This window comes from Diadema antillarum, unplaced genomic scaffold (genome assembly GCF_040938485.1).
Source record: "Diadema antillarum isolate AM-2024a unplaced genomic scaffold, OU_Dant_1.0 seq00000460_RagTag, whole genome shotgun sequence".
NCBI lineage: Eukaryota > Metazoa > Echinodermata > Echinoidea > Diadematoida > Diadematidae > Diadema > Diadema antillarum.
In genome coordinates, this window is record NW_027271431.1 from 2,086,126 (window position 1) to 2,098,617 (window position 12,492).

The following is a 12,492-nucleotide window of genomic DNA, read 5'->3' on the forward strand; positions in this document are numbered from 1 at the left end:
TGTAGTGTTTACAGTCTTGGTGGAATATAAGAAATATGGCTTACTACATAGTTCTACTCGTAACTGCATGGTTGCCTTTAAAGTGAAAATTTGCCGAGATAATTAACCATATTATATCTAACAAATGAAAACATTATATCATGACGCATATTTTCTTAAAATAATGATTGCACACACCAGCTATGATGATCTGCCATTTTTAACGTTAAAAAAATGTCGTTTATCAACATATATACACGGTGAAATAAGAAAAAAAAAATTGAATGTATTATAATTATCATTAGGCACCTCCTCCTTCTTCTGATTATTATTATTATCATTGTGTCAGCAATGGGCATTGTGTCGCGTATTCATATTTGTACAAATATCAAAAATATATCATAATTTATGTAGATGTCCTGAGAAACAAAAATACTAAGATTATACTTCTTGTTGTCAATGACACTAATTTAGAGAGTGATCACACGCTCCCATACTGTATCTCCACTATTTCCTCCATGCTGAGATAATTCGTGCCTAAAAATATTGATGTTTTTGTCATGTTTGTGGGCTCTTAACGAAATGCATACTTACGCGAAGATGTAAAGTTGTCTTTTCCCATACACACTTCTTTGTTAATGACAGTAATATATAAAGTTTCATGAAGATAGTCATAAAGCACAAACACTTTTGGCTTCCGGGACGATACATTACTATTGAAGATAAACCTTTTGCATAACAATCACAAGGTGTCGAAAGGAAGATATGAAATTATTTTTGATTAGGTGGCATCCAAAGCTTTGCTACTCTGGTTGCTTTTGCCTGCTGCCTTCTTCGTCATTTCATCCTTTGCTGGCTCTTCCTGTTTAGTCTGCAATGAAACAATATGAAATAATCACAACGATTATAATGAAAATGGGTATAACAATGGCAATAATAATGATGAAAGCCTAATGATTATCAATAACCCAAACTTTAGGAGCATCTGAGACCAAATATACCGAATGCGTGTTGTTACCTTATGGTGCCAGAGTTTACTTCTCTTGGGTTAGGTATACTCCTTTGTAGGTGAACTTCCAACCCCAAAATTCCAGAAATAGCCATGACACAAAATTACTATAGTCCATCGTTTGCAGGTACATTACTTTACTTGCTTGTTATTCGCTTAGCATTTCATTCATAAAAAGTGCAGTTAAGTAGATGATAGATTGAGAAAAATTATGAAAACTCACTATCTCTTGTTTTATGGATTCTTCTTCCTTCCAGTACCTCCGCCAGACGAGAAAGCTGGCGATCCCGACCAGGATCCCGCCACCGACGGAGATAAGCAGGACGATGACGGCGAGCACGACGTAAGAGCTGATTTGGACGTAGTTACGGTACAGTCTGCTGTACTCCTCGGGTAACTCCGCCGACTGCATGCGTGGAGTGAACGAGTCATTGGGAAACTTTTGTCTACGTCTAGATGAAAGATGTGTCTTAGGAGTATCATGTACATTCTCGCAAAGGGTTTTTCAGCTAGAGCAGGTTTCTGTCCCTTTTTTCACAAGAGCGTTTTCGTAAGAAAGTGCCTCGATGAAATGCATCATTGTCGCTTTCTCGCTGCACTTTTTAGCAATCATTGTAAAATGTATGTAAACTTGATATGGAAAATATAATAGATAGAAAGAAATTATGCATATCATCATATATAGCTGATTTCTACGTCACTTCATTTACGCACTTCACTAATCATAAATGTCCTTTCCTATAATACTACTACGACAAACTGGATGTGTTGTGTAACGTAATCTTGAATTGTATCGGAGTGTGTATGAGTTTCATTCCAGATCAAAATAATGTCGATACCTGTCCAAGTGAAGATTTTCTTCCTACAGATATTTAACGTACGGTCTGATCAGAAGAAATTATCGTATCAATATCTTTACTATATAGATAAATAGGAATATAGCAACATAGCGTATACTATGAATAATTCAAGAAATTTGCCGTATTTCTAAATTCTGAGCGAATCGCCCTGATTATAAGGATGTTCTTTCATTCTTTGTGACCGCAGCGGTGGATCCAGAGGGGGCGCAACCGGCGCGCGCCCCCTCATTTTTCGTTAAAAATGAAATAAAAAGAAAAAAAAATGAAATGAAACCCGGAAGTGGCACCAGAAATATTAGTTGCGCCCCCCCCCCCCCCCCTTTACAGAATTCCTGGATCCGCCCCTGCACCGTATCCATGTCTTTCACTCTTATTTATCGATTCTTATACCCGCATTTCCTGTTTGGTGTTATTTATGCCTGCAACTGCGAATTATTTTCAGAACGTTTGATACAAACAAAAAAATGGATTAAACTAAATTGAATTTACTCGTGTTTACTTTCGTGAGAGGATGTGGCACGAACGGGAATGAGGGGAATTTTCGGCACATCAAGATATGGAAACTAAGTAATAATAATGGGCAAGTTACCTCATTCAGCCAAACCAGCGGGAAGTACATCTCTCTCACGTTTGCTGCACCCCTGTGAAACAACATGAAAAAAAGCAACAACAGCTTGACAATACATAATAGTATAACATAAAAATACTGCAGAACTTACAATAGGAGATTCAGGCTTCTACCAACCTGTAGAGATTTTCTGGCAGAACTTGATTTGATTTAAAAAAGGATTTGACATTGTAATCTACATGTATTAACAACACAATACCCCGTGTTTCTCTGTCTTATAATTGTTCATTAAATAGCCCTAGCTTAAACACAACGAACAAGATTTAAAACTTTTACTTTTACCGGTTAAAACATTCTGCTGGAAGGGGATATACGTAACAGAAAGGATTCGAACTCAGAATCTCCTTTTTAGCAGTCCAAATATTCACATACACTGTACGTAGTATAAGTGCTGATCGGCTGATGTGATGTCAGGAGAAATAAAGGCTGTTATCATTAGGCCCTATCATTATTATCCTCATTAGTCTTCTTCTTCTTCTTCTTCATCTTCTTCTTCTTCTTCTTCTTCATCTTCTTCTTCTTATTATTATTATTATTATTATTGTTGTTGTTGTTGTTATTATTATTAATTTTTATCATTATTACACGTGTATTATTACCATTATCATCATTATAGTTATCATCATTATCATCCGTATTATCAATAAATGTTGCTTTTGTTTGTTCGTTTGTTTGTTGCCGTTGGTTCGAAACATTACTGTAAACATGTTGCGATATTCCCCCTGTGTACAAGACTCACTCTATGAAGTCATAAGGTCCGACTTTCATGTTGACTTGTGCCCTCAAGTCTCCTCGAAAAGTTACGCCTGTCAACTAGAAAAGAAAAAAAAAACACAATATGAAATATTGAAGCACAGAATTATGGGGAAATAGGGCTTAATTTAGTGGAAGTGGGCAGTGGGATGTATCTTTTTTTCTTGAAGTATAGTTACGCCTTTCAACTAGAAAAAAACACGAAATATAATTATAAACATTTGAAGAAAGGAAGTCGGGGAAAATAAAAGGGCTTAATTTGGTGGGATATGGGCTGTGGGATGTACCTTGCTTTTTCTTAAAGTAAATCTTTAATCACCATGTGTTAAATCCGTTCATGATAGTCACTCTATAATGGCTAGTATGAATTAATATAGATGACAATGATGATAACAAATGAAGGAGTATTAATGATTATGAAATAAAATTGACGATGATGACGATTGTCATAATTCTATCAATATACATTTCGTTCCTGTTACTGTAAACCGTGCTAGACTATACTTTAGAACCACATCAAAAAATATTATGATGAACTTTGGAAACGTATTGATGGGTTAGCCTCCTCTAGCAATTTGAAAGTAGATTTAGTAGAAGCCCTGCATGTATATCATAATAGTTACCGGGTCGATGTCAACTGCCAGCTCGTGTTCGTCTTTGTCAGGCTTCATGCCGATAACCGATTCGAAGAGGCTTTCATCCCCGTACAGGAAATGTGGCGAAGACAGGTACACGGGGGCCTCTATAGGTTTGAAATGCAAGATGATCGATATTTAGTATTCGACAAGTATAGGTCTACAAGTCCGTTTATACTTGTGTGTGGCTGAGAGGTGGGATGTTAAACAGCTAGGTTTTATGTATGGTTGATGTAAAACTGTTAAATTAAGGCAGCATGAATAAGTGTTCAATAGTCAAAACCATATTTTAAACATTTTATTACCTATCCATCATTTACATTTTTATTTTGCCTCCAAAATATATACTGCACAACAACACAATGACAGAAAACAGGATAAGGTGTGGGGTGAAATGTTTTGAAATCTGCGAGTTGCGCCGCAAACATCATTACAAATTAGAGATGTAGGCTTTCACATACTTCTTTGCAATATGTGAAGATTACATTGCCCGAGGAAGCTATCTCTCATATCTATTGCATTTCAGCTGTCGAGATACAGAAGACGGACATTTATCAGACTTTTTACATATTTTACACTATTTTCCAATGCCACTGCTTTACATACGGAAATAACATTCGCTGACATTGAGGAGGCCAGTAGGGGGGCAAGTTGTTTGGTTAGGGGTGCAGAAGTCGATATTGGGTGGGAAGATGGTGGCGTTGGCATACAGGTACTCGGGGGCACTGAAGTGGTACAGCCACGCCCCTCTGAAATTTCGGTACCCTTCATAGACCACAAAGCCGGACCTGTGTGTTGAAATACACGTGACATCAAAGCATTATAGTCAATCCTGATGGATGGATGACATTCAAAAAGTTCACAAAGCTCAGTTCTTGGTCGAATGTTTTCTTGCAAAATCTAGATTACGTGATCAATATAATAGATCTGTGATAATGAGATGTACATTATTATATCTAACGAAGTAACATTGCCGTGCTCATGATTTGGATGACAGAGTTGCTCAGTAGCTGCTGGATAATTCATCTGATAAACAATGATAAAGTTTGACGTAAAACGTTGAAATGAAAAGTCTGCAGATGATCGGAATGCCACTCTTTCTTTCTAATAAAAGTTTACTATAGTTTTCAAATGATAGTTGACCTAGTTAATAGTTAACCTAATGTTGAAGTTTGTAACACTGATAACGTTATGAAGTATTGGATGCCAAACGCACCAAAATATTAAAATGTGGATTGCTCTGCTCATTATGACTCCATGCATCTAAAACAAAACACAACACATATACTCGTGCTCTTGCCATTTTGGAATCTTGGCGCAGTTGCCAAGTTTACCTTCAAGGAGCACTCTATTAACAATCTAAACACGTTGCCTCTGTAAGCACAAACACAGCTGAACACGACAAGGGGCGGAGTAATGTTCTGCGAAACGTCATTACCTGCAGACGTATGTAGAAAAGACATAAACTTCCTCAGTCTTCTCGACGTATGGATGCATGATAGTACCATCTGAGTAGTGAAAAGGTATAGGCACGGAAACATGTCAAAAATCCTTTCGTGCCTACATCTTTGTTTCTTTTTTATTCCGACATTAATGTTGACAAAACCTATATGAAAATTTGTTCTACATAATTGATTCCTCTATTCTATGAAATTTCGTCTTTTCTTCAACAGACAAAAACGTATATACATCGATTTCCAGATACCGGGTCAAGACCATTTTGAAATTCATTCTGTCATTCTCTTTCCAGATGGTATGAAGTAAGCTCGCCTCATGTCGTTTTTCCTCTCTGAACTTTTCAATGTGTATTGCAAGGATGGCGAAGTAATATTACATCACTATGTAATGGAGAACAATCTCATACAATTATAATCAAATGAAAGGAAGTAAAAGATTGAGCATTTCTGAACTAATATCATTACTTTCGGCCATACTTGCACTCATGCGCAAGATCACCCGACTGGTCGCTTTATATCTCTCACCAGTAATATTACATCACTATGGTACCCTCTTTATCGTTATTTCAGAAATTAAATCTTAAAATGCCATCAGAATATCAACTATGCACCACATAATATACGCAAAGCTCACAGTCTGAGTGTAATAGGTTTGGCATGCAATCGGCTTATGAATTATTTAAAGCATAGGACAAACAATATTCGTTCCAAGGGAAACAAAATACTAGGACATCAGTGTAAAATCACACCAGGCAACATTCTTGCAAGAATACCCGGCCTATGGAGAACAATCTCATACAACTATAATCAAATGAAAGGAAGTAAAAGATTGAGCATTTCTGAACCAATATCATTACTTTCGGCCATACTTGCACTCATGCGCAAGATCACCCGACTGGTTGCTTTATATCTCTCACCAGTGCCGTTGAGGGCGTTGGCAATGTCTGTAGTCCAGTAAGGCAGAAGTTTCTCTCTGTTCCACATATCCATTCTGTTCAGGTCCATGATGTTATCTTCTCCCGTGTACACCGTCCAAATTCCATCGTCTGAATTGTTGTACTGCACAGAGAAAAACAAAATCAAGGTCTGAAAATCACCAACTTGATGTTATGCACAGATAGTGATGAGGAGGAGAGGTCATCCGACGAGACCGACGCCCATGAGTCGTAGGGCCCTCAAGTTGGACATTGAAAAAAAAGGTCCATGACTCATACAGTCCACCAGTCATACAGTCCATGAGTTCGACACTAAACAACTAAGGCCCACGAGTTTAAGACTAGGCAAACAATGCCCACGAGTTCGACAATATGCAAGGAAAAAAAGGCCCACTAGTTCGACACTGAGTAAAATATACTCGCGAGTTCGACATTCATCACGAGGCTTTATGTGTCTGTCTCGTGGGCCTTATTTGCTCTGTGTCGAACTCGTGGGCCTTGTTTGCTTAGTGTCGAACTCGTGGGCCTTGTTTGCCTATAGTGTCGGCCTCAGGTGAATTATTTGCTGAGTGTCGAACTAATGGCTCTATGACTCGTGGGCTGTATGATTCATGGGTGTCGAACTCTTGACGTGCACCAAGGAGGATGGTAGAACCACTTTTCTGCAAGTGAATCATAAAGTTCGTAAATCTGGCATTAAAATGGGCCTGCACTTCACCTGCGACCTGCTGTCAATGAACACACGAATAGATGAAAAATATGGCAAAATCACTCATAATGCTGGAAACAAATTGATAATGGTTCTGCATTCCGAAAACCATTCCACTAAGTTTAGAATCTAAGTCAACAGAGACACGAGCCATGGATGGGAACGAACTGTATACAAATACAGTCGACAGTGTGACTCAACCGTCGACACAGGGTTTTTGCATCATTATGCATAAAGTAAGGCAAACCATTAATGAAAGAAACTCTTAAAAAGTGTTGACACGTCTTGAATGCAAAATGCCGACTGTCAAATTTCTTCTTCTTCTCCTTCTTTTTTGTTTTGGTCTGGACATTTGATTATACGCGGTCTCTATGTAAACGCACATACATTAAAAAAAAAAACAACAACCAAGAGGCCTTTGGACGGGACAATGAGTATAAAGATATCTACTGAAGGGCACCACTGCGTCCGGCAGCAGACTCGAACCGGGGAGTTCATGAATGAGACTCATGGCCTAATCCAACGTGCCACTGCGGTCCCTAATAATATTATCATCATAACACCGAGATTTCTGGCAGGGAATACTGATGAGTACATCACACTTACAGTCATCAGGACACCGAAATTTGTGGATGGCACCCTCTCCTCGCCGAGGATATCCTGGGCGAGCTCAAGGTACTTGTCGGGGTAGCCCCAGACGAAGCCGCCCACCGGGATTTCAATGATCAGCTCCGCCTCGGAGATGGCGTGGACGAGCTCCCAGATCCCCTGGACGGGATCCTTTTGGTTCCTCAACCAATAGGCAATTGTCTATAATGAGCACAGAGAGAGAAGGGGGGGGGGGTGTAGAGAGAGAGAGAGGTACTTCACCGTACACCTGCATCACAATTATATAAAGTGATAGACATTATGCTCGTATGGACACATACACACACATGCGCGCAAACACGCACACACGATCACACACACTTTTTACCCCAATTATGTCATTCATTTTCTTTTTTCTTTTTTTTTCCAATGGTATTTATTCAGTTCCATTCAATTATCAAGACAGGACAGTATGCCTAATCTGGCTTTTATTACTGTGCAAATTAACAAAATTGTATAATATGGACACGATACACAAAATTACTTTATACACACACACAGGTCCTCTCACCTCCCTGCACAGACACACACACACACACACAGGCTCAAAGTTTTGGTTTAACTCACACAAGGACTACGTTGAGCCTTAACTGTTCTTCTTAATGGACAATTCTACCTTCATATACATGTGGATTGAGTGAATGCAACAATATTAGTAAAACACATCAGTGAAAGTTTGGGGAAAATCGAACAATCTGTTCAAAAGTTATGAATTTTTAAAGTATCTGCGCAGTCACTACTGGATAGAAGACTACTACAGTGTATGATGTCATGTGCGTACAACGATATGAATAAAATAAAAAGAGAATTTCACAAAACTTCACTTTTCGAATAAAGTGCACATTTCTTCGACTTTTTGCTGACATATGCTAAGGGTGATATTATTCCCCCTGCCTTCTGAAAGAGAGAAGTCAAGTGTTCTTTTGTTATGCGAGAAAAGTGAAAATATGTTATTTTTTATTCTTTCTTTATATCGTTGTACTCAAGTGACATCACAAGCTATAGTAGTCTTTTCATCCAGCCGTGACTGAGCAGAAACTTCAAAAATGCATAACTATTGAACGGATTGTCCGATTTTCCTCAAAATCTCACTTATGTGTTCTACTAATATTGCTGCATTAACTCAACCCATATGTCTATGAAGGTGAACTTGTCCTTCAAGAAAGGCCACACTAAAGATCATTTTGACCAACGACGGCATTCATGCTGGTCCCTTTACACTAAGGGCAAAAATGTTCCACAGCATCACAATTCATGCTGTCCTCTCTGGTACAACTGAGCGCCCCGTTTTGGGTAAATTGCTGCCATTCGCTAACTCTCCCTCTCACACTCGTCTAGACTGTCAATTATACAATCCCATCTTCCCCTCTCCCATCCACTTCCTGTGCTTATTACTTTCGGACGACTGAATATATCAAACGCTCCTTCTTCTAATGTTATCATTGCCTCTAAAAACATAAATGATAAACTGGGAATTAGAATCTGAGGAATGTACTCACGAAAACGGGACCGTTAATCGACACAAAGGTATCCGATTCGGGTCCGACTGACATATCTCGATCGAAGACGAAAGATTTCAGGTTCATGTAGCTCACTGTTCCATTGTCGTGATAGGTAATGTTCGTTTTCGGCCGATACTCTCTTCAAAAGGAACAGAAATGGATGATGATTAATGTTCGTTTTCGGCCGATACTCTCTTCAAAAGGAACAGAAATGGATGATGATTAATGTTCGTTTTCGGCCGATACTCTCTTCAAAAGGAACAGAAATGGATGATGATTAATGTTCGTTTTCGGCCGATACTCTCTTCAAAAGGAACAGAAATGGATGATGATTAATCATCTTACAACAGAAACATGAAAGGAGAGCAATAAATGATCCTTTTTCCTGCTCCTTTTCTCTTCTTGATTAATTCGCTTCGAAATCAACATTTGACAACATTGATTTGTAACATGTTATATATATTTCATATATCTAACTGATTCATTTGCTAAACACGTTCTCCTATCACATATAGGCCTATTGGTCATGACAGTATTTGAGATTTCTAATGACATCGTTTCAAATGTTCTAATGGCAAGTAAGGTCAAAAGAAGTCGATCTGGAGTAGAGTGAACTTAATTGAAATCTTGTCAAATCAAATCATGTGAAATGTAATTCCCTGTTATCCAATTATCTGTACATTTTGTACTTTTTATTCCAATTGCTCAACAATATGAGTTGATGCTTATTTTGTATCATGTATTAATTTTTGTTTGATGGAAATAAAGTATCATTTCATTGAACTGAAAATTGAATTGAAATCTGTGATATAAAGAAAGACAAACATGCAAGAGATTTTGTCCAACCCTGACAGTCATTACAGTCCTGTCTCCTTTACTATAGGAGGGGATCTTTTCCCTCGTTCGGTTCACCTGCGTACGACAATTCATGAGTCCCATGCAGCAGTACCTGTAGCTGTAGGGTCCCAACTCCTCCAGCCGAGCGGGCCCTCCCTGGAGGAATTCCTCGGGATTGGTGAGGTTCCAGAACCAGAACTGCATGTAAATGGGCAAGGGGACGTCTCTCCACAGCGGGTACGCCATGGCCTCGGGAACCAGGATTTCCTCCTTTAGGGGAGAACAGGTGGAGGTAAGACTAAGCCTGTTATATACTATACATGTAGTAGTTTCATGGGAGTGTTGTAGCTCCATATGATCATAATGGTCATTAATTATTGTTGCATGCGTTTTACTCAATTGTTCATTAGGTCCTTGAAAACAGTCAAGGTGATTATCAATATGCCGTCGAAAACAGCATAAACAAAATCTAACCTTTACATGAAACACCAGTATTGTCACGATTTTACTTTTAACGAAAGCATTTGTTGCTCTGTCAAATATCTTAAACCGTCATAAGTCAGAACACTTCGGGTGGACATGGATAGATCTACAAGGCTCGTGGCCATTCCTCGTATACCTTTTCCAAGATTGTCCGGACGGTGAAATCAGACAACGGGATCAAGACGATACCAATAACTGTCATGACAGTGCCCACTATCGTCCATGATACCAGCTTCTTTGTTGACACTGCCATAGTCCTCCGTAGGTAGCGCCTGGATCATGCGATGCATAGACTGACAAAAACTACCTTATGTTGTTTATTTGAGGGTAGTATCAGTACATTGACGATGTCCGAGAGTTTGTAACTTGGCAGGGTTACACGTAGCAAGTAAATACAGCGTTCATTATATTGCGACGTGATATCAACGATAGAATGAATGCAGACTATTTGAAAAAAAAAACCACACCAAACATTGATGCTCTACAACAATGTTTCCGAAGGTGCTAGCGATCAAGACTCCAGTACAGAAAACAAACACTTGTCTCTGCTATGCCACCTATAATCAGAACACTGCCAGTTTCAGCACATGATTACTTAATGGTAGTATACGGTTGTGTAGGTTGATATCTGAGAAGACGAATTTCGGTCCTTGTCCAAATGCAAGTTAACTGCTCAAAAGCTTTCGTTGCTGAGTAATTGTTGTTATTATGACTGGTGCCACTGATGTCATGACCAACACGCTTCCTCCATGAAGTTTCCTTCACGCTGCATGTGCCAGCAAGCAAATCTAAAAATCAAACTCCAAATCAAGTTTCGCTGATGAACTTTTTCAAATCATCGAAGCATTCCTGTCCATATCAGTTTTCTTTGTGTTGTTGTTTACTCTAGCCTGCTCCGGTAATCACAAATTCTGATAGTTACATGAGAGAATGATAGGCGTTCACCATCTCGCACACAAAAGTAAATCACTCTGCACTGTACGGTAAATCATGATGAATTCCTTCAAGTAGGCCTACTCTGCAGGCTAGTGGTCCATCAGGCATGACACAACAGCACTGGTCAAAGCTTGACCCATGTTTCCGAGACTAGCAAGGTGAAATGACACGATATGTAAGAGACGGTGGACAATCTCCCTCCCCCTTTGACTCGCATGCTTTTCCCTCTCCTTACTGTCCCAGAACTTCACAAAGAGGGGAATCTCTGCATCCCAGCGTCATGCATGTCTCCCTTATTTATCAACGAACTTCGAGAATCTCCTTAAACTGATATCAATCAAGGCCACTTTTGAGTGCTCAGCAATTTGTGAGCATAGATAAGCAAACTTGCAAGTTGAGTTAATGACGTGATTACCACCGTCAAGTAGTGATGATCATCTTTAAGGAAAATCGTCCTTGTCCACCGGTGCTCTCAAATCTACGATACGTTGATTGTCTTGATTGTGGGTCAAGCGAAAGGGGCGGGGTTCAATGTAACCGCATGTTGATAATGATAATGATGAGTAATGTAATTTTCCACGTTGCATACTCATTCGAACAGAAGCCTGATAGAAGAGACATCTACAAACTGCGACAAGATAATAAAGATAGTTATAATAGCAATGATGATCAATGCGATAACAATCATAACGATCATAAAATTGTTGATACTTATAATGTCAAAACGTTCATTTTATTACAGCGCCTTGCTGTGATACTCCTTGGTCATTCGTTCTCCTGCTTTGACACTTCATTACCTGTACATTTTCGCTTCTAAAATCTCTGAATAACATGAGCGAATTCTCAAACATGATGCAACCAACTATTAATGTTCTAGTGACCTGATTATGTTCTGTTGTGCAAGTACATTATTACAAAAGAGACACATTTTAACAGCACAGAGTGTAGCCTATCATTTACCTTTTTGTTGATCGCAATAAATATCAAGTCCTGTACTGTTACTCTATTAAACTATCAGACACTGTCAACAACAGATTGATTGTTAATACTTGATCGACTGTACTGGTAATCAAATAGATACAAAGTCCATGTCGATACTCTACCTGTATATCTCACACAAA

At 38.8% G+C, this 12,492-nt stretch overlaps 1 protein-coding gene across 1 annotated transcript; it reads right to left on the reverse strand.

Annotated features, from left to right (window-relative positions):
• Positions 1–760: 760 nt before the first annotated feature.
• LOC139733075 (lysosome membrane protein 2-like) lies at positions 761–10,688 on the reverse strand. Its single transcript, XM_071643917.1, has 12 exons — positions 10,572–10,688; positions 10,065–10,222; positions 9,113–9,254; positions 7,572–7,775; positions 6,239–6,380; positions 5,303–5,372; positions 4,471–4,652; positions 3,853–3,971; positions 3,216–3,289; positions 2,438–2,489; positions 1,212–1,394; positions 761–850 (listed from the first exon to the last, which is right to left on the reverse strand). The coding sequence occupies exons 1-12, from the start codon at positions 10,686–10,688 to the stop codon at positions 761–763; spliced, it is 1,533 nt and encodes a 510-aa protein (XP_071500018.1).
• Positions 10,689–12,492: the final 1,804 nt, after the last annotated feature.